Source organism: Panicum virgatum, chromosome 9K, assembly GCF_016808335.1.
Source record: "Panicum virgatum strain AP13 chromosome 9K, P.virgatum_v5, whole genome shotgun sequence".
In the NCBI taxonomy this organism is placed as follows: Eukaryota; Viridiplantae; Streptophyta; class Magnoliopsida; order Poales; family Poaceae; genus Panicum; species Panicum virgatum.
This window is the reverse complement of record NC_053144.1, coordinates 1,005,445-1,026,665: the sequence shown is the minus strand read 5'-3', so window position 1 is coordinate 1,026,665 and position 21,221 is coordinate 1,005,445. Positions and strand designations below refer to the sequence as shown.

Here is a 21,221-nt window from a genome sequence, read left to right as displayed (position 1 = left end):
TCTACGGCTCAGGTGGCAGACAGGTCCAAACAACTGAACCTATCCGCCAGGGGGCCAGGGCGCCGGGGTGCTGCATACCGCAAATCAACAACTGACAAACAGCTAAGTTGAAGTTTCTTCTATTTCAAAAATTTCAACTAATACAGTGTTTGTTACATAATGCAAAAGACACAAAGATACAATCCCCAGCTCAAGGGTCTGCAGGCTCCCGCTTGAAGAAGGCGGCAACGAAGTCGACGACCTCCCGCACGCTGTCCCGAGCGGCGGCCTCCGTCTCCGCTACAGGACCATCGACCACGGGCGTCAGCAAGATGACCGGGTCATGGCTCCGAAGGCAGGTCAGGATGTGCTCCGCCACCATCCGGATCAGCTCGCGACCCTCGGCTTCAAGCTGACCAGCAAGGACCGGCTCCAGATGATGGAGCCTATCTGAAGCAGAACTCAGCACTGGGAGGGCATCAGCTATCGAAGCTGGCGGCTCCGCCACCTGGATTGGGCTCATTCTAAATGGCACCAGTGTGAGGCTCGCTTCGGCCGCCCAGTCAGCGATCCGCTGGGCTCCCGCGCGCTGGTCCTCCTGGTGCTTCCGGACCGCCTCCTGGACCGCCTCTTGCACCCGGGTGTCCAGAGCCGCCTTGGCCGCCTCCACCTCGCGGGACCTCTCTTCGAGCTCGCGGGACCTCTCATCGAGCTCAGCCTTCCTCTTCTCCGACCACTCCTTCAGCTTCTTGAGGGAGTCCCGCTGGCGCCCAAGTTCCTTCTCTATGCCGGTTGCGTGGGCCTCCCGCTTATAGAGGGACTTCCGGTCCTCCTCCAGCTCCGCCTCGGCAACAGTCAGCTTGCCTGCTCCCTCCTGCAGTTGCTCGCGCAATTCCTGCAGAGTCGCAGAGAAGATGTCGAGCTCTTGCCTCCGGACCTCGAGACTCTGGCTGCGAGTCTCCAGCTCGGTCTGCTGGGCCGCGAGGCGAGTCTCGAGGTTAGACCGCTGAGCCGCGAAGCCAACAACCTCCAGGGCGAAATCCTTCTCCCGCTGTGCCAGGGCTTTCTCCCGGTTCGACACTGCGAACTCCCAGTCAAACACCTTCTTAAGGTTGGCTCGGTAGGCCTCTTGGTCCGCCTTGAGCTTCGACCGGGCTTCCTCAGCGCGGGAGGCTTCAGCCTTCGTGTGCGCTTCCAGGCGGGTGTGCCAGTCGGAGAGGCGCTGGCGCTCGCTCTCTAGAGCAGACCACTCCCGCCGGAAGGCCGCCTCGGCGGACGAGGTTGCCTCCTCGATTGACCGCCGGACTTGAAACAGCACTTGGGGGAGGGGAGTCACCTCCTCCTCCGGGAGTTGGAGCTGCAGGAGCCGCCTGCCAAAGACCACCTCCAACTCCTCCTCTGCAATAGGACCGGAGCTGGAGGTGGGGGCCTCCGCTGCAGCACTTGTCTCCGGCGCCTCCGCTGCCGCCGTGTCGGGTGCGGCTGTGCCCAGCACCGGTGCTTCCGCCGCCGCCGCGTCGGCTGCGGCTGCGCCCAGCACCGGCGCCTCCGCCGCCGCCGCATCAGGAGCGGCTGTGCCCAGCACTGGTGCCTCTGCCGCCGCAGCATCAGGGGCGGCAGCGCCCAGAGCCGGCATCTCAGCCGCCGCAGCGTTGGGTGCGGATGTCCACAGCGCTTGTGCCTCTGCCATCGCTGCGTCGGGTGCGGCAGCACCCAGCACCGGCGCTTCCGCCGCCGCCACGTCGGGTGCGGCTGCGTCTGGCGCCGGCGCCCCCGCCGTCGCTGCGTCAGGTGCCGCTACGCCCAGCACCGGCGCCTCCACTACTGCTGCGTCGGCTGCGCCCGCCACAGGTGCCCCCGCCGCCGCAGCATTGTGTGCTGCTGAGTTTGGCAATAACGCGCCTGTCAGCACCACATCGCGCACCACTGGGCCGCCAGAGATCGCTGTACCTGAGGATCCCGCACCCGCCGACGCCGCTGCTGTCGCCGCCGAGGCCGCGGTCGCCTGGCCACCACCCGACGAGCCGGCGATGGTGGAAGAACTGCTGGGGCGACGAATCCTGGCAACAAAGTGGAGAAGCCTTCAGCAAAAAGCAGGGCACCTGGCACAAGGGAAGAGAGCAGAATAACACTAACCCAGATGTGCCGGGCACCCAGCGTCCACGGAGGCCCGACCTCCGCTCCTGCTGCTGCTGCTGCTCCCACAGCTGCGATGCAGGCGCTACCCGGGCTTGCTCCTGCTGCTGCTGCTGCTCCCGCAGCTGCGATGCAGACGCAACCCGGGCTTGCTCCTGCTGCTGCTGATCCCGTGGCTACGGTGCGGGCGCAACTCGGGGTTGCACCTGTTGCTGCTATTGCCACTCTCGCGCCCGCTGCAGCTGCTCCTGCGGCTGCTGCTGCTGCTGCTGTTGCTGCCGGCGGGAGGTCCTCTGACTATCCTATCCCGCGCCCTCAGAGGTCCTCTGACGCTTCGCGGCGGACTCCGAGACCATGGTCCCGTTACCCCTGAGTAGCCTGCGCCGGCCTGCATCTCCCGACGATGCACCGGAGCTGCTCTGTACCTGGCTGGTTCCGGCTGTGGCCGCGCTACTGGCCACGGCCTGCTTCCCCTTCGTGGTGGCGCCGGACCCCGCGGTGCTCAGTGTAGCTTGATCCCCTGACGCGCCAGGGATCCGGAGCCCACGGTTCTGATCGCCCCCGGTCTGGCGTGGGGCCAGCCTCCCGTCGTCAAGAGTTGGCAGGGTAGCCAGCACCGCCACCCTCGCGGAGTCCTCGCAGAGGGGGACAATTCCCTGGGGGAGGATCAGGTTCTCCGGGATGAAGGCGTCTCCCATCACGGCCCGCACCAGGACCTCCAAGGCTTCTTGGGTCAGGTCGCACCCCTCTCCGCGGTGGGTCCTGCTGCAGTCATTGAGGCCGGTGAAGCTCCAAGCGGGGCGCGGGCGCTGCTTCAGGGGGGCAATCCGGTGCTTCAGGAAGTCTCCGAGCACATGCCACGAGGTGAGGCCGCTCTCCGCCAGCGACCTGATCTTGCCCAGCACGGAGTCGAGTTCCGGCTGCAGGGACGCCTTGGCCCTCCAGGATCCACGGTCGGTGGCAAGTCCCTCGGTCGGCAGGGCAAGACGCTTGTTGGCTTCGGTGGTGGCGATCACCCAATCCCTGCGCCACTCCTCCCACTTCCCGCCAGTAAGGCCGGGGATGTAAGGCGTCGGCAGGTCACTCCTTATCTGGAAGTAGTACCCCCCCCACTTCGTTCTTACTCCTTCCGGACCTCACCAAGATGAAGAAGTAGCGGAAGAGGATGACGCAGGGCCGCACTCCCACGAACATCTCGCACAAATGCACGAAGATGGACACCAGGAGGAGGGAGTGGGGCGTCAGGTGCTGAAGTTGGAGGCCGAAGTCCTCCAGCAACAGTAGCAGGAACGAAGAGATTGGCAGCCCCACGCCGGTGGAGATGTGCGAGGTAAATAGCACAAACTCCCTGGCGCGGAGATTGCCAAGGGGAACCGAGCCTGCTCGGACCCCCCAGCCGGTCTCCTGAGTACTCCACCCAAGTAGCCGGCGCACCGTGTTCAGCTCCTCCTAGGACTGGAAACGGCGGGGATGAGCAAGGGATGCCATCTCTCTGTGGAGGAGAGGAGCAATCTGCGTGGGGGAACAAGGGGCAAGAAAAGCTCGAAGACAAAGGGACGCAAAGGTTGGAAGGAAGAAGGCGAATGCGGGAAAGTAACCGCGGTATGCGGTTCGTCCCGTTATAAAGCCTGACTCAACCGGCGCGCCCCGGAACCGTCGCTGGAACCCAAGCGACGCCCGCACCTGGTGTTAACCGCCCAGTCCATGACATGGGGGCCCAGGCCCACCTGTCGGGGTGAGCGGGTAACCAACAAAGGTGTGGAAAGGCGGGATCTAAACCGTCGCCCACGCACGAAGCGAGGCGGAAGCTGAGCTGACGTACGCGTATTAAGCGCTAGCGTGGCCGAGCTTTTCGGGGATTGCGCCGATGGTAAATGATCCGTTTACTCCGGCCGCAACAATGTCGAGTGTCGCGCGTGTGACTAGGTGAACCACTGTGCGTGGGGCCCATGAGTCAGTAAGCCGTTGCGATGTGATGAGGCAGCAAACAACCCGATGGATGGTCAAAGCCGGTCAAGACCCCTGCAGTAAGAAGCTTCAAGCTATGCAGAGCCAAATCGCAGTAGTGGCCCCACCTGTGGGCTCGTACCTCCCCCAAGGTGGGCCCGGGGGCCACTGTCGGTACCCTGTAGCAGGGATACCCACTCTTACTGCGGCAAGGCAGGACTCGCGTAGTTATCCGTAACTGCGCGGAAAGGGCGGAGTAGCCAGGCCCCACGGGTCAGGCTCTTCCATCACCAGGTCAACGGCCCCGACCCGTTCCCCGCCTGGGGATGGGTCCGGAGACGCCATATGTCTCTAATGAAGGGAAGCTCCAAGCTGACAACTGAGGTCGCGGACCCCCCATAGGGGTCCGGGACCTCCTGCGTCCGTCCGGACCCCCCTTTTACCGCGTGGGGGTCCGGAACCGCCATGTGTCCCGGAGGCACGGGCTCGTGTGCGAGTCTTCCGCTGGGAGACTCGTCCACCCACCGCATTTAATGCGGATGGTTGAGGCGTGCTCTGTCGCCGCGGCACGCGGGACAGCCTTTGTCAGGCGTCACTGTACACCGCGTATTACCAAGGCGCATAGTGCAGCCGCTTGTGCCGCACCCGCGCAGAGCCCGTCTGCAGCATTAAATAGATACGACGGCACGACACTTTTCCATCATGCCGCCTACACCGCAAGCTACACAGCCCGTTAAGCTACGTGGCAGGCGACGCCACTAGCTACGTCTGGCATCGTCCCGACAAGACAGCGCCTGGACATGATGAGCGAGGGACTCCAGGAGCAGGCAAGAGAATCCAGGAGAGAGATCTCCTTTGCTGTGACGCCATAATGTATGAACAGTACGTTATCTTATACTACGTCATTGGGCCCACCTGTCGGGGACCCAACAGCCATATACGCGCCTCCCTTGAGATATAAAAGGGAGGCGCTCGCTGTGCACTACAAGCTCTCCAGACACACCAGCTCTCGCGAACTCTCTCTCTCGAGGGAAGGCAATACAACACACAGTGGATGTAGGGTATTACGCTCCGGCGGCCCGAACCACTCTAATCCGGCGGTGTTCATCATGTTCTTGGGAGAGATCGAACTAGGACTAGCTAACCCCGAGTATACACCCTCTGGGCTAGGGCGGGTGCTTTCCGCCACCCGGCTGTGGTTTGCAGCACCACGACAGAATTATAGTGGACAAATACTTCTCATTCTTTATTAGTACTAGCAGAGAGAGTACTATGAAACCCTATTGATAAGGGACAAACAAACAATTGTCATAAAATAAAAACAAACACGTGATAAATTTGCAGGTAAGCCAAATCTAGAAAATAAATTGAAACGCGACAATCGAGTGGATGACTTTGCGAGTGGATGGATCCGAGGTCTTCATTTGAGCAGAATGCTTGGAAATTTGCATGATGCATGGCCTGAAAAAGAAAAGAAATGCCATTCGTCAACTCATGATCTTCATTTAATCGAGGACAAGGCATCTTAACTTGAATCCTAAAGTTGACCAAGTTCAAATCACTCACTGGGATCGACGGTGTTCTCGATGGCGAGCCCGCCGAAGTAGCAGCCGCCGTAGTCCTCGCTGAAGCAGTTCCAGTGCGCGCTGAAGACGTAGCTGGCGTGCGCGGTCACCGTGTTGGGTAGGTAGCAAGCCCCGTCCGGCCGCACGGCGTCGCCCAGCCCGGCCTTGTCAGCGCACGCCGCCTTCGCCTGCTCCCTCACCGCCATCTCGTTCACCGACCCCCTGTCCGTCCTAACCACGCACCACAGGGGGCGCTGGTACGGCCGGTCGTTCAGCGCCGGCAGCAGCGGCGGGTATGACGCTGGCGGGCGGCGCCCCGTGAGGTCCACCTCGTACACAGCGGTGCCGTTGGGGTAGAAGAGGCCCCAGTGCCGCTCCGTGGCGGGCCCCCTTGAGGTTCTCGTTGAAGAGCGCGAACACCATCGCCGGCATGCGCATCCCTGGCCGCCGCGGTGTGCCGGACGCCAGGTGCCGCGCCAGGTTGCGGTTGTACGTGGCTGCGTTCCGCACGTTGGCGCCGAACTGGTCCAGGTTGCCAGCCGTCGGCCACCCTGTAACACCCGGATACTCCGGCCATTGGCCCGGATACTCCGGGCGTGGAGTTTCTATTTCCCCTAATTTGATCATTTGAGTCCCACAAATATAATAAACACTCTATTTCTCTCTCTCAGCAGCTCACTTTCACTCCCTCACCGTTTCCTCTCTTCCTCTCACTCCCTCACCTTGCCCTACCTCTCCCCCAAGCCCTAACCTCCAAATCCCCCATCCCAACTCGACCCCAAAGCCATAGAAGCTTCCAACCGGCGTGGGGAACTTTCTTCTCCATGTGTTCCTCTCTGGGGAGACTTCGTTTTCAAGTTCTTCATGCAAGCAAGGCTTGATTAAGGTACTCTAGCTTGTACTAGTTCAATCCGTCTTTTGGGATGTTTAGAAGGGTTTCCCCAGGTCAATAATCTCTTTTTGCATCACTTAAGCGGATCCCATCATCGTTTGGGCGATGCCCTAGCTCGGGCTGGGCAGAAAGTTGTGACCGGTATGGTCTGACCGGTTGGGGTCCGGATACTCCGGGTATAAGCCCGGATACTCCGGGTTTGGAACACTCCGGGCGAAACTCCGGGTATAAGCCCGGATACTCCAGATTTGAGAAACTCCGGGGGAAACTCCGGGTATAGGCCCAGAAACTCCTGACTTGGGGGTCCGGACACTCCAGATAGTGGTCCGGATATTCCGGATCTCTGGAAATGTTGTCAACTAGTATGGGTGTATTTTTATGTAGATTATTAGTACTTATACTCGTTCAATGACTAATTTATCATTACAAGTCATAATTGCATTTCTCATATCTTATGCATACGTGTAGCAGCCGACGTAGAGGAGGTTGTGTACGAGGTGATTGCGGAGCCCCAAGAGCAGCCGGAGCAAGCCAAGCAGGAGGTTCACAAGGACTCGGCCCAAGGCCCAGTTGGCCCTAGCTCTGAGCAGCAGCCCAAAGGCAAGCCCCGGTGCATGACCTACTATTTCAAATTATGAAACACTATATATCTATTATTTGTGCATTACGTTTCATGAATTGATTGAAACCCTAGTTGCATGATTCCTAGGTTCCCTGGGCCTTATACTAGTATGTGTAGGTCTGTAGCACTGCTATGCTTAATAGGTCTCGGTAGAAGTCGAGTAATTTCCTATTACTCGCGAGATATAAGATGTCCTTATGTCTTATTATATGAGTTATTATGTTCAAGATGAGATGGATGGAAAATTGGAGACCGGGCAGGGAATGTTTAGTCCTGTCTGTATCGGTTAAGGACCATTCGTTGTCTGGCCCTGTTGATCGAGTTTGAACAATACTAAACACATGCCGGGAGTAGGAGGTAGTCGAAACCGGTAAGCCTAGTACTGCCCTGCTTCGAAAGTACAGAACTTCATCACCACCCCTTAGGGCGAGTCGAGTAGTCGCGGAGAATTAGGGATGCATGTATTTACTTTTGGTAGTCTCTCGTTGAGCTCGGTTGACTATATGTAGGTGGGGCGGTTCTGTAGTTCGAGGCGGGGAGGGGAAGGGTTGGCTCGTAGGGTCCGACGGGGCTTTTGCGTGCCGTGTTGGTTAGGTCCACCTTTCAAGGTTAAATCGAATCGATTCGCTGACAGTTGCTCTCGGATATGAGCACCTTGATCGCAGCACCGCATCGTAGTAATGATTTGTGGAATATAAGTGATGGTTGGAATTGTTTATCCTAAATTAATATTCAATGTTTGCTATGGTTGCTTAGAAGATGCAATTACTAGTTGATGGTTTAAACATATAGAATATGGAGTTAAAAGTTGAAATTAAGGAATTATTTTAGTTGCTTTTTTTGCAAAATAAACCACCAGCCAAATGTCTTGCATGTCTAAGTATGTGGGCTAAGTACACCCACTGGTCGGGTAAGTCTTGCGGAGTATTAGTTGCTCAGGGTTTGTTGCTACCCAAAAATGTATTTCAGGACACCCCGACGTCGACTTCTGCCCCTGCTGTGCCAAGTTCATCCGCCGAGATGCAGATGGGTGGGAAGTGGTGGATCGAGACCAGTAGGATAGGAAGGCGGCGGGTTGCACACTTGAAGGCAGAGTGTGCAGCCCCTCTATTTTGCTTGGACCGGTCTGACCGGTAGAAGGTACCGGTCTAACCGGTGGTCTTGGGCAGGTCATGGGTAACCGGTCTGACCGGTTGAGAGAACCGATCTAACCGATTGAATAGAATCTGAACTAGAGTAGTTAGTAAAGTGTAGGTCCTTTCTTATCGAACTTTGGTTACATCTATTGTAAAACTTGTAAAGTATGTAAGCTAGTGTATATTTGAACTCGGTTTGGAAAACTATTGTATTTGAACTGGGTTTGTAAAAAGTTATGTACTATCCTATGTTGTGTTGTGTATTTTCAAGTATTCGTCATGTTTGTACCATATGCGCCCGCCTTCGCGTGGAACTACCGGTATTGTTTCGATCGGGCCGTGGATTGAGAAAGGACCGTCAAATTAAACCATTAAGTTAATGCGTCCAATGTATTTAAATGACGGTCATTACGCTTAATTTAGAGTTTTAATTTGGCGGTTCCGCGGCACACCCGGTCTCGCCCAGGGCCAGCCGCACGCCGCAGTGCCCCAGGCGGCACGCGGCGGCGACCACCGCGTCGAGCATCTGGTGGAGGAGGTTGGCGTACGAGAGCCCCGTGCCCGGGTCGTGGTACGCGAACCCCCCGGCGACGGCTCCAGCAGCGCGTAGGGGAGCGGCACGACGGAGTGGTTCGCCGACCAGGTGAAGTAGGTGTAGGCGTCGAAGAAGAGGTAGGAGTCGGTGCGCTCCAGGAAGGAGAGCAGCGGGCGCATGACGGCGTCGGCGATGTCCGGCCTGAACACGCCGGCGGACGGCGGGAAGACGTTCTGGCGGTCGAGGTCGTGCATGCTGAGCGTGGTGCCGACCTTGACGCGGCCGAGCCCGTGGCGGCGCAGCGCGCGCTCGACGTTGGCCATGGCGGGGACGAGCCGGGGCCAGCGGGACCTGGTGGTGGGGTCGGAGAGGACCTCGTTGCCGACGAAGAGGTAGCGGAGGCCCGGGCTGCGGCGGAACGGGAGCAGCGTGGCGGCGACCCAGGCGTCCGCGGCGCGCTGGGAGGCGGCGAGCGACGGGATCAGCTCGTTGGGGACGCTCGGCACGAAGACGAGGCCCGAGGCGGCGGCCGCGGCCAGGAGGGTAGCGTTGGCGTCGTAGAAGAGGAGGGCGGCGGCGCCCGCCGAGCGGGCGAGCTCGATCCCCCGGTGCGGCGGCGGGAGGTTGTCGCCCAGCGTGCCGTAGTTGACGCCCAGGAAGTGCGCGGTCAGCGGTGGTGTGGCGGTGGCCATGGCGGTGGCGGCGGCGAGCAGCAGGAGCGTGAGGAGCGGCGGCGACATTGCCATATGGCTGAGGCGTAGGAGATCGAGGACGACTACTGACTACAGCCTACTAGCACTGCCATCGATCAGCTGATCAGCTCTCGTGTAGATATAACCGAAGACTTCATTCAGCGTTCAAGTGAAATCAAACAGGGCACGTGAATGGCAACAAGAAAAAACATGGAGTAAATAAACAAACTGTAAGATACTGACACAAACCACCTGCCACACAAACATATATATATGATACTATACGCAGGTTAGTTACGCAACTTGCAAGCTCATGCACTGTAATCTAAAACAAGGCAACTTGCAAGCTTATCAATTCAACATTCATGGATAAGAGCGACGAAATGAGGGCCGGGGGACAAGAATATATAGTGAATCATGGACGGTGGCCTATAAATCTAATGCATGCCATGGTCCTAAAATCAACATTCAACGACCCATTGCTTATCTCATCAAGAACTCCTGACTGCCTGAGCACAATGCAAGTTCTTTTTTTATCTTCGAGGAGATCATGATGCTGCAGTAAACAATATTCATTACCAGATCACAAATAAATAAACTTCACACACCCCGGACAGGAGCCGTGCATGGATTAACATTTAACAAGACATCATTACTAGTATGGCCAAACAACAAGCCTTGACCGAAATGAACTGCCAACAGGACGATACTAATGGCGTTTGCACATTCCTGACCTACTTCTACACCTTGCGTATAAGTAGGAAAATCCTCTGATCCAGCTCAAAGCTACCAGCAATGGAAGGTTCACCCCTGAGCAGCATCAGGAGACCACCGAATGATCCAAAAATCTCCCTGAATGAAAGGAAAATAAAAGAAGCGAATCAGGAAACATAGATAGATAATTTGAAAATATCAACTGCCTATACAAAAAGAACATTATTTCACTTTACATTGATCTGAACTTGAAGGTCTAAACAAATCAAGTTTACTCACGTTTCGTTCAAAGAAGTAAAAAAAACGAAGTGATCTGAAGGAGCGAGTTTTCACATCTATATCCAAGTAATTGCTACCATCTTGGTTCACGCATGGGAAATCTAAACCAGACCCTTTTCATGTTGAAAGTGCTTACGAGAATTGCCTTTGCAGGATCAAATTCTCTCACAAAGCATGATATATGTCCCATGGGCTTCGTCAGGCTACATGGCTACATTTTCCTTATGACGAGCATTGCATGTACCATGAAGGTGTTCCATTTAATAAGCTCAGACAATGTGGAGATCCTTCTATTCTAAGTTCAGAAATCAATAGCTGTAATATATACTTCCTTCTTTTGAAACTTTATACGAAGCTTATTTTGTTCCATTATGACAAGTTTCTGGTGAAGAATTACTCTATCAATTTATATTTTTCAAGGCCCCAAAGTGATATCATTAGATTCTATTAACATTACTTATAGTTTTGTAACACAGTACATAATTAAACAAAATATTAATAACTGAGTAGTTGTCGTCAAAGTCTTGAATTAATGAAACAAAAAAATATGCCTTTATTATAAAACAGGATTAACATCTTTAAAAAAAAAGAAAACATGAGTAACAAATAATATGCAGTATAGCAAAAATGCACGTTGCTACACTATTCACTAGCTTTCAGTTCAAGGAAAAGTGGAAAACCACTTTAGGATCTTAGCTTTCAGTTCAGTATAAGGAAAAGTGGAAAACCATACACTTTAGGATCTTGTTTGGGGGTGTCTTCATCATTTTTGGCGGGGGTGTCTTCATTTTTGGCGGAGGTGTCTTCATCTGTTTTGGAGGAGTGGTCTGCATCTTCCTTGGAGGTGTCTTCATCTTTTTTGGGGGTTGGGGGTGGGGCTGGTGTGTAATCTGAGATTCTGTATAGCTTCCCATGCATGACATACTCAAACTGGTCAGCCAGCGTTTCTCGGCTAGCCTGAAAAGTAGACAGTTTATGTTAATTACCCTAGCTAAAGTTCTATCTAAATTCTAGATAGCCTCATCGGGAAAGATACATACAATTCTGTAAACAGAAAAGATGTCATATGAACCCAAAAAACATTCTTAACTGCATGCATGCTCCATATTGTATCAGTCAATACCACTAAAAGCCTAGCTGAATGCCTGGATGATGCAAATTTCATAGAATGGCTAGGTTACTCACCTGTGTGAAGTAGCCAGTATCTGGAGTGCCATCCAAATTCAGAGTACTAGCTAGGACCATTTTAAATTTCTCGCCTTTTTGCATTGGATAAACCTCTATGGCAACATCTAGCTGCATATATATACTAGAATCCTCGCTCTCAGCTTCCACACGAGAAACTGTACATATACAGGAGAAAGAACTTGCATGAGGTCATAACTGCATGCATGCTCCATATTGTATCAGTCAATAGAGGTTACTTTAACCAGTACTAGCTAGCATCGTAATTTAACCAGTACTAGCAAAAAGGATAAACTTTAACGTCATATGGGAAAAGTTAACCATAAAGCTATTGATATATAGTACCGGCATAAATTAAATTATAAAGAAGCAATATATGTCATCATAGGGGAGACAATTCAAGATCAGAACATACATTCGTATAAATGACAATGGATGCAAGCATAGTATATTTCAATGAAGAGTGCAACTTTAAATTTTAATTGTATGCAACAAGAACATAGTAGAGGTAGCCAGGTAGGAGACACGAGACACAGCAGGAAATTTTCAGGATGAGAACAATATGAAGGCCTTGTTCAAGAAGAATGCTGGGATTGTAGGGTTTCAACTGGGAAAATGATTCATGCCCGCTCCAATCACACCATGAGCAGTACACGGTGCAAGAAAATAACTAGAGAACAACCTATATATAGGTAGCAAATAAAGCAAATAATCTGTTCAAGCGTTTCCACTGTAATTTCATTGCTTCTCTACTCAGATGAAATCATACATTCGTCATTAATAACTCTTTATTTGTCTCCCTCTAACAGATCATAATCATGCTTCTTAATGAAATGCTTGCTCAGGCAAGTTCTCGAAAACAGATCTGAATCATGAGTATAATCAATGCAAGGAATTCCTTTCCCTAAAAGAAACATCAGTCTATTTTCCATCACACACTACTACCGTAGCTACATCATAAACACCAAACACACAACACTAAAACACAAAGAGCAATAATCCTGCGGCGGAAATATATCAGCTCAACCATGTCCGTCACTCGGAAATTACCTTTGTCGAACTTTTTACCATCAGGATCGAGCCCGATGACGATGAAGGAGTCCTGGAAGAGATGCTCGGGCATTTTCAATTCCTGCAAAAAAAAAGGTTACATTATACTTAAACCCTTTCAAACCCCACGCCACACCTGATTCTACATGATTCAGCAATCTTGTCCATGACGGCCCCCGAATTCCGCAGCTAATAAGACGCAGAATCAAAAAAGAAATCTCTTGAAACGGCGGAGTTGAACGATCCAATAGAAAAATTGAAGGCAGGCGAACGAAGAAGGTCCGAGAGGTCGTCGTCCCGAGGAACCTGCAATAGCGCTATAGCGGCCGGCGCGGTGGTGTAAACTGTAAACGAGTGGGGACGCGGGCGGCGAGCTCACCGTACAAGGGGCGCGGGATCGAGAGTTCGAGACGGAGGACGGCGGCTAGGCGAGAGGAGCGGAGGCTAGGGCAGGGCCGGCGGCGTGCGCTGAAAACTAGAACGGACAAGAGGGTTGCGTGCCTTTCATGAAGAAATTAAAAGAGGTGGCGGCTGCCAGCTCTGTTTTCCTTTTATACGGTGGGAGGCTCTCTCGTTAGTTGTTGTCACGATGAGAAGGCACAGCCCAATAGCCCAAGGCCATCTCAAAAGACGTACGGGTCCAGTCCAGCTACGCATGCAGTATGGTCATGTTTTTTTTTTGATAACAACAGTATGGTCATGGTTAGCCACGCAATCTGCTAGTTGCTGAACTGCAGAGTGCGTGACCAAGCAGAGAACCAAGAACAGGCTGAACAACACACGAATGCCACTGTACTATAATCTCTGTCGTTTTTAAGAATACTAGAGATTCTGATTTACCAGCTTCAGAAAACATGTAAAAGGCCAGGAATTATGAAGCGCCATCAGGGGCAAAAAAAAAAGAGCAAAAATTTGTGCTAAGCCTGTAGTACGTGATGCTCGTGCTCTGGCTCATCGTACGGACGCATCATATCATAAGCACAGCGTAAGTATACATCCTTTTTTTGAACAATATAAGTATATACATCCTTCCTGTTAAAACAATAATTAAATGCTGATGAAATGAAAGACTACAGCAGGAGAAGCCTGACGAGTTGACAGAAGAAGCCCACATTTGGGTGAGCGGCCCATGATGGCACTCGGCCGAAGTATATAGCCATGTTGGCCCATGGCTATCACAGGAGAGAAATTAATTACCTTTAGTGTGTGAGACTAACGTGATAACCAACTACACCACCCAGACAAGACTGAGCATGTACAATTTTTTATTTGTTTTTAGTTGAAACTTCGAAGTGTTATTACTTAAGCTTCATCTTTCTTCCGCTGTGGAATATGCCGCAGCATATTATTTCTCGCTGCTTTCTTAAATTCCTTGATCCTAACTTGCACGCAGAGAGACAGAGAGAGAGAGATACTTTATGAAGGTTTATCCATGGGTTGACATGAATAGTCAATAGCTTGAGCATGTGTTCCAGTGTTTCTCTCTGTAAGCCGGAAGACAGGAATGGGAGTCGCCAAACATTCAGTGAGAAACACAATGTAAATAGTACCTTAGAATCCCCCCATAACTTGAGGTACACGAAACTTTACATCTGCTATGAAGATTTAGAGGCGGAGACGGGATTTAGATACCATTGTTTTTTTAGGGGGTAAAAAAAGGCAAGAGCCAGAATTGCAAGCTAAAATTTAATAAAATTCGCATACAAAACTTTCTGAAGAAAGATCACATAGCACTGCACTCTTGCAAAGCTTTTGAAAGGTTGCACGCTTTTGCAAGTTCCATGCACACGAAACCATCAGCAGTCTGAAAGCGAAGAATCCAACGGGAGGCACACGCATACCACAGGGTCAAGTTTTCAAACTGGGCAGGCAGCCACAGGGACACGCTAGTGTTCCAAGCCAACAAAAGTTGGGCGTACCACGGTGTGGTTGCACCTAGCGGCAGCGCGGGAGCCCGACGCCGTTACGCGCCGAGCCGGAAATGACACAACAGCCCTCCTCGCGCTTATCCACTAGGCCGCCTCCCCGCCACAGACCACCCGGTTCCCCGCGTAAATAGCCTTCAACGCCTGGGGGCAGCGCGGTAATCACGCCCCGCGCGGCGCGGCCCCGTCCCCACCGTCGCCTCGCCGCCCATATCTTCTCGTCTCGTCTCGTCCGTCTTCTTCCCCTCGGCCCAATTTCTCGTGGCGTCCCTTCCAAAATATCGCCCACGATCCCCCCACCTCTCTCTTCCCCCCCTCCTCTCCTTCCTCCCCTCGCCGGCGGGCGGTGGAGATCCTCCCTCCGGGCGGATCGGGTTCGTCGTTGGCTGGTAAGGAAGCCCTGCACCGCCTAGATTGGGTGTTGGATTGTTCCATCTTTTCTGCGCTGCCGTGTCCTTGCTGTGAGGACTCGAATCCTAGCAATTTCCATTTCCTTCTAGAACTAGAATGGACGATGCGCTCCCCCTGTTCGTTGCGAATTTGTTCCAATTGCCTTGTCCATTTTCCTCGGGGTTCGATCGAACCACCATTCCCCGTCAGGTAGCCCCTGTTTCAAGCAATCCGCGGATCAGCTCGCGGTTATTCCCGTCGCATTTCGCCAAGTTTTCTCCCTACGTGTTATCTAGACATTTTGTTTACCTTAATCAATCAATCAATCAATCGCGCGTGGTGTTCGTCCTTGTTCGCTATTTGCGAACGTTGCTTCGTCCGCGAATTCGAATCTTCCAGAGAAGATCCTCGCGTCTTGTTGCCGCACGCCTTCCCGCGACGCGTTAGTTTTCTTTGTACCCTTGTGTGAGTCATCACCTTTTTTTTTTACTTTGTTTGATAGCTGTTACTGTTGAATCACCTTTTGCATTGTTCACGTGTTTGGTACTTTGCTCCATGTACTTAAAAGCGATGCATATATTGGGTAAATTGCACACTCTTCTATTCTTTTTCCACCTTTATCGAATTGGATCTTAACCAAATCTGTCAAATCTTTGTTTTAACATGCAATCCAACTATCCAAGTGGACTCGGGCTATCTGATGGAGCAACTGTTCTAACCAAACTTTGTTTAATCTTGTTGATTGCCTTCCTGTCTTGCAATTAAATTGAATGTAGAAAGTGACGTTGTGTTTCCAGAGGTCATGTATGGGTTGTTAGGCTTTGTTTTCCACGGTAGAACTACTCTTTGTGCACGATATGAGAGATTGATGCATATGCTCATGTATGACCTCATGGTCTGTTTGTTTAATTCCTGTGTTTAGGGTAAATACTATATCCACCGCTCCTTTTTAAGCAAAGGTTTCCTTTATTCTTCCATTGCAGATTTTTCCATGCACGTTAGGCTAAAAATGCTTTGGTCTGAAACCTATCTGCTCTTTTTTCTGGCCAAAGATGGTCTCAGCCAACATATATCATCAACGATGACGATGCGCCGCTGAAGCTTGCTGAAGCTGCAATAAGCATGATGGTTGTGCACATAATGATGCTTAATCATTCATGCTGCGATACCCTCGAGTGGAACTTCCTCCTTCTGATGCAACCGTGTATAGGTGGATCTAGTGGTGACGTGGCTGCAATGAGTTTTGAAGGTGCTATGCTGCGGAGTTCTATTTGTTGTGAGTGATTCTTGGCAAAGCTCTTGGTGAAGTTAACAATCATGGAAAGGTTAGTTGCAACTTTTCTTTTTCGCTTTCTACCAGGCTACTAGGTTAGATACTTTGCATGATTCTGATGTCACTTACTGTTTCTTGCAGGTACAAAATAATAAGGGAGATAGGTGACGGAACCTGTGGGAATGTTTTCATGGCCTATAATGTAGAAACAAATGAAATTGTAAGTGCCAGGACTCGCCCATTAAAAAAGTTTGCTGTTGTCTTGTATATCAGATCAAAACTTTCTTGCACTGTTCTTCCAAGAGTTTATTTACTCAACTCTGTGTGCATGATTTGATGGGTTCATTTGCTCATTCTACCTATTTCATCGAAGAACGTTTATGAGACCTTTTGTGTTGACTTGCTTGTTTTCTTCACTCCATTCAGGTTGCTGTTAAAAAAATGAAGAGAAAGTTCTTCCAGTGGGAAGAATGCGTTAGTCTGCGAGAAGTGAAGGTATTTTGTTTTGTCAGTACTAAATGTATCACATTGTTCAGAAGACACTTGATATCCTTAACAAAGAATCTTTCTGCAGGCTCTTCAGAAACTAATTCACCCTAACATTGTGAAGCTGAAGGAGGTGACGATGGAAAACCATGAGCTGTTCTTCATCTTTGAACACATGGTTGGTCGTTTGCTACTTCTTGGCATATCATACCATATTTGTCGTATGTAAAATTGACAGAATTTACCATGTATTACCGCACGTGCTGAGATGATAGTAGGTGTCATGATAATAGTATAGTGGCGACTGGCGAGAACTTAATTGTCAATTTAATGTCCATGCACATTGGCTTGGATTAACTACAATGTCAATTCACCTTCACATATCTGTGAACGTTGGCTTAGATTGACTGTAATGTCAAATCACTGAGGTTTCCTAATTAACTGAGTGAACCATTGATATTGTTTCCTTGTATTTGTGATATACATTATAGCTTATTCTGTGAGAAGTGTAAGCTTCTTCTGTCAGCTCAAGCATTTGGTTTTTCTAAGCTACTTTTGTTACCTGCATCTAATTGTTTTTCCTGTACTTTGTTCGGTCATGAAGTGTCAGCTGATCTTTCTTTGCAGGAATGTAATTTATATGATGTTATAAGAGAAAGGCAAGTCGCTTTCTCTGAAGGGGATATAAGGAATTTTATGGTCCAAATACTGCAAGGTCTTGCATATATGCATAATAATGGATATTTCCACCGTGATTTGAAACCTGGTAATATGGCCTGTCAATATTACATTGGACTTATGCTGTCTCTATTCCTGCTAAAAATAATTGGAGTTTTTCTGTTTTCTTAGAGAATTTGTTGGTGACAAATGGTATAGTCAAAATTGCTGACTTTGGTTTGGCAAGAGAAGTATCTTCCAGTCCTCCTTACACTGATTATGTTTCCACCAGATGGTGAGTTTGTGTACGAAATTTGAAACACGTTTTCTTTAATTGGTATCTTGACCGTGTGAATAACACTGCAAGATTATCTTTATTCTTTAGGTATCGGGCACCAGAGGTTCTGCTGCAATCTTCAGCTTACACACCTGCTATTGGTGATTTGCTTTTGCCCTTCTCCTGTGTTCTGTTGACTTCTCATCTTCTTGTTTCTGTACAGCTTGCTTAATCTCCAATGCTGCTATGCATAATGCACGAAAATGATCCCTCTTATGCTACAGAAGCTAGCTAGAAAAAGATTTATCTTACTTTGCCAACTTTTTAGTTTGTCATGCCTCATTGAGTCTCACTTTTTTTTTTAATTTATCCAAAAAAAGCATAATTCCATTCCACCTCAACAAGAGCAAACAATATGATGCTCTTTTTATCGAAGTGTTTTTTGTTTAGTTGTGTTATCCAGCTTCCCTTATTAACCATTTACTAGCTGTGCACTTTCAGACATGTGGGCTGTTGGTGCGATTTTGGCTGAGCTGTTCACATTGTCCCCACTTTTTCCTGGTGAAAGGTAATACTGCAGTGCTGATCTTTTGTGTACAATCACTGTATTGCTAGAGCAGTTGTCTGTATTAGGCATCATGTATTTATTCTAACTGTATCTTAATGCATATATGGCACTTGTTTAGTTCTAGTGTGAAATTTTTGTGTTATCATGTTTTATTTTCAATAATCAACTTTTCGGTTCTGCTGAAGGACAAGTAGTTTCGAGTTTGTCCTGATGAAAACGTATAGCTTGCCGCTATGTAGGAAATTCCACTCCACACTATCAGTTATACTTCGATTACCAGTATAAAGGCCTCTCAGCTCTGTAGCTGTTTTGGAATTGTGTTTTCCTCACGTCTGTATCTGTAGCTCATGCTCTGCTTTGCATTTTCCTTTTACATGCAAGCAGCCTTGAGAATGATCGTGCTGTTGACGTATTGAAGTTCAAGTTAATAAAACTTGCACCTGAATTTCACGATTCCAGTTGGGCCTCTGTAAACAAAAAACATGTAGACCTTGTTTGCAATTCTTTTTCCATGATATTGTGTGATTTGACATTGTTTCTTTTTTGTTTTATTTTATCACAGTGAGACAGACCAGCTTTACAAAATATGCACTGTGCTTGGGACCCCAGATTGCACTGTGTGGCCAGAGGGAATGAACCTGCCTCGTTCAAGTAGCTTTAAGTTTTTTCAGGTGAAAATTGAGTACCATCTGGATTCATTGGATCAAATATTTCCAGGCACTGATTGTTTTCCTTTCTGATAGATTCCTCCAAGAAACTTATGGGAGTTTATTCCTAATGCTTCTTTGGAAGCAATTGACTTGATCCAGGTACATTGACCTACTTTGCTTCTCTGTTGTTTGGTTATGAAACAAAGTTATGGGTTTGTCTTTAATTCCCCACATTTTATGCGGTGGATAAATCTAGTTATGTTACTTTAGATTATTTTTCAAATAGCATATCTCGATATTAACATGGTACCCTTTTCCTTTGTTTTGATAGCGGCTTTGTTCCTGGGATCCACGAAGGAGGCCAACTGCTGAGCAAGCATTACAGCATCCCTTCTTTAATGTACTGGCTTCTCGTAGATTTGTCGTTGATACCATACGTTACATTTTGAGTGTGCCTGACTCTTGGAGATTTTTAGGTGTGCAACTGGGTACCAAGACCTGTTCATGATGCTTCCCATACAAAAACAAATGAACCTAGTGAGTCCTTTTACAAAATCTACTTTATGGCATTCGACTTTTTGCAAGACAACTATATTCAGACTGAGATTCATTTGAACTTTAACAGAAGCACATCCAAAGCTGGAACTGAACCTGTGGGATTTCAGCACAGAACCTGATGACTGTTTCCTTGATTTAACACTCAGCTTAAAGCCAAGTTTTCCTGGAACAGGTGCGTGGATATTTTGTCCCTGTAAAAGTGTGTCCATGGTTTTAATCTATTGTTCCATATTTGTTGGAGTGAGTAGCATATTGAGGCTCAAAAATATAATTTAGTCATGAACTGTTTTACTTTTGGCTTAAATGGCTTCGGTGGTTTTTGTTAGCAATCCTTTGTCATCATTGCTAGCTTATCATCTTGCCAGCTGTTGCATGCTTTTTTTTTAAAAAAAATTCCTCCTTTTGTTGTGCAGACCTTGCTAACCATGTTCCACAACATACAGAAGAGGTTAGATGTTATTAGAATGTGTGTGTAAACGATTTCAGAATGCAATGATTGGGTGTCGTGCTGACATTAGCTATTTTGATATGCAGGAAATTCTACTATACTCAGGATTTGAGAATACGCCTGTCAAGTCTGGTACGTCTGGTGGTATATTTTGTAGGATTGTTTGCTGCTTTTCCTTATCACAGTGAATGTAGTTTCAAGGGTGCTATCACACTTAATGACCCTGACAAGGGCTAGCAAATGCAATAGCTGGATATTTATGGCTTAAGATTTGTCATGTGTTGCACAAATTAGCACCAGTTTTAGATGTCATTTTCAGTTATGTTGACAAACGTGGCTTATTCTGTGTAGCAGGTTTTTGGCCACTGGTGCCGTCAGATCGGCCTATTGGTGATGTTCCAGCCATGCCATCCTGGCAACAGGCATATATGGTTGACAGGTAACAATGGGCAGACACATTTAGCATCCGGCCTTTGCAAACGGATTTTTTCTTTTTGTGTAGATATAGTTGTGCACACAATAATCACACCCTTTATATTGTTTGTGTGTGTGTGTTGCAGCCAGGCGTCTTTGCCAGGGTTTTCTGGTTCTCCATTCGGGCTGTCGTTACAGCCGAGCCTGTTGGAGAACCGTTCACTAGCGCCTATCCGGCAGGTGAATTTCTTCTGACCGAGACAGAATTAACAGATTGAGCATTCGTCCGATTCTTGCGTTATTGACACACTCCAGCATCTTGCTGTATACACTAGACTGTAATAAGTGGCGGCAGTAGAGGAACTGTATATACTATTCGTAGCTTTCTTTTTGGATTACTCCACATTTATGTAAATAACAAGATGAACATATCCCCAAAAACAGTTTTGTTTGCACGACCATGTTCCAGTGATGTGAACGAGAGATGAGTTCCCGGGCCGAGCATGTATGCTGGTGGTTTTTCTGATGTTATTGTAGTGAGGTGGAGATATTTGGGCGGGCGGTGGGTTGTGCAGTAGTAGTATGACCTGAGTTTTGACGAAGGACCGACCTACCCGCTGTCTCGCTCGCGGGGCCGGACGCAGCAAAAAGGACGGGCTGGCCGGCAGGGCGTGGCGGACAGCCCGACTGTGACTGGTGACTGCCGCTGGGCTCCTTGGCTCACGTTCCGTTTATCTCTCTCCGCCGGAGAGTCTCCGCCTTGTTTCGCATTGCCTTGCCTCTTTATCTGAGGCAGGCGGCAGCGCCTGTACGTTCCGAGGCAGCCCTAGCCCTACTGTGTTG

General features: G+C 49.6%; 2 protein-coding genes and 1 pseudogene across 13 annotated transcripts; 1 reads left to right on the top strand and 2 right to left on the bottom strand.

The window, feature by feature from the left end:
* Positions 1–5,482: 5,482 nt before the first annotated feature.
* Positions 5,483–9,504, bottom strand: LOC120648936 (annotated as a pseudogene).
* Positions 9,505–10,118: 614 nt separating this feature from the next.
* On the bottom strand, positions 10,119–13,212 carry LOC120648453 (DNA-directed RNA polymerases II and V subunit 8A-like). Its single transcript, XM_039925232.1, has 5 exons — positions 12,733–13,212; positions 11,683–11,840; positions 11,381–11,454; positions 11,231–11,254; positions 10,119–10,356 (listed from the first exon to the last, which is right to left on the bottom strand). Exons 1-5 carry the CDS (start codon positions 12,803–12,805, stop codon positions 10,245–10,247), a joined length of 441 nt encoding a protein of 146 aa, XP_039781166.1. The 5' UTR covers positions 12,806–13,212; the 3' UTR covers positions 10,119–10,244.
* A 1,677-nt stretch (positions 13,213–14,889) lies between these two features.
* LOC120649117 (cyclin-dependent kinase F-3-like) lies at positions 14,890–20,879 on the top strand. 12 transcript variants are annotated; one of them, XM_039925808.1, is made up of 19 exons: positions 14,890–15,046; positions 16,100–16,175; positions 16,258–16,372; positions 16,462–16,540; positions 16,747–16,815; positions 16,895–16,984; positions 17,434–17,572; positions 17,656–17,758; positions 17,849–17,901; positions 18,242–18,308; positions 18,871–18,979; positions 19,052–19,117; positions 19,290–19,358; positions 19,435–19,495; positions 19,584–19,688; positions 19,930–19,964; positions 20,051–20,096; positions 20,316–20,403; positions 20,525–20,879. In XM_039925808.1, the coding sequence occupies exons 3-19, from the start codon at positions 16,365–16,367 to the stop codon at positions 20,631–20,633; spliced, it is 1,296 nt and encodes a 431-aa protein (XP_039781742.1). In that variant the 5' UTR covers positions 14,890–15,046; positions 16,100–16,175; positions 16,258–16,364; the 3' UTR covers positions 20,634–20,879. The 12 variants fall into 12 exon arrangements, 8 of the variants coding, with proteins under 8 accessions (XP_039781742.1, XP_039781741.1, XP_039781743.1 ...); XM_039925807.1 differs by having other exon boundaries at positions 16,031–16,175; XM_039925809.1 differs by having other exon boundaries at positions 16,100–16,372; positions 20,319–20,403.
* The last annotated feature ends 342 nt before the right edge of the window (positions 20,880–21,221 follow it).

Excerpts from the sequence above, each read along its gene's own strand:
- LOC120648453 (XM_039925232.1), bottom strand. The coding sequence starts at position 12,805 with ATGCCCGAGCATCTCTTCCAGGACTCCTTCATCGTCATCGGGCTCGAT. Across the intron at positions 11,841-12,732 it reads TGGTAAAAAGTTCGACAAAG|TTTCTCGTGTGGAAGCTGAG; the intron begins GTAATTTCCGAG and ends GTATATGTACAG. Across the intron at positions 11,255-11,380 it reads TACAGAATCTCAGATTACAC|CACCCCCAAACAAGATCCTA; the intron begins ACCAGCCCCACC and ends AAATGATGAAGA.
- LOC120649117 (XM_039925803.1), top strand. The coding sequence starts at position 16,430 with ATGATTCTGATGTCACTTACTGTTTCTTGCAGGTACAAAATAATAAGG. Across the intron at positions 19,359-19,434 it reads TACAGCATCCCTTCTTTAAT|GTGTGCAACTGGGTACCAAG; the intron begins GTACTGGCTTCT and ends GGAGATTTTTAG. Across the intron at positions 20,097-20,315 it reads GAATACGCCTGTCAAGTCTG|CAGGTTTTTGGCCACTGGTG; the intron begins GTACGTCTGGTG and ends TATTCTGTGTAG.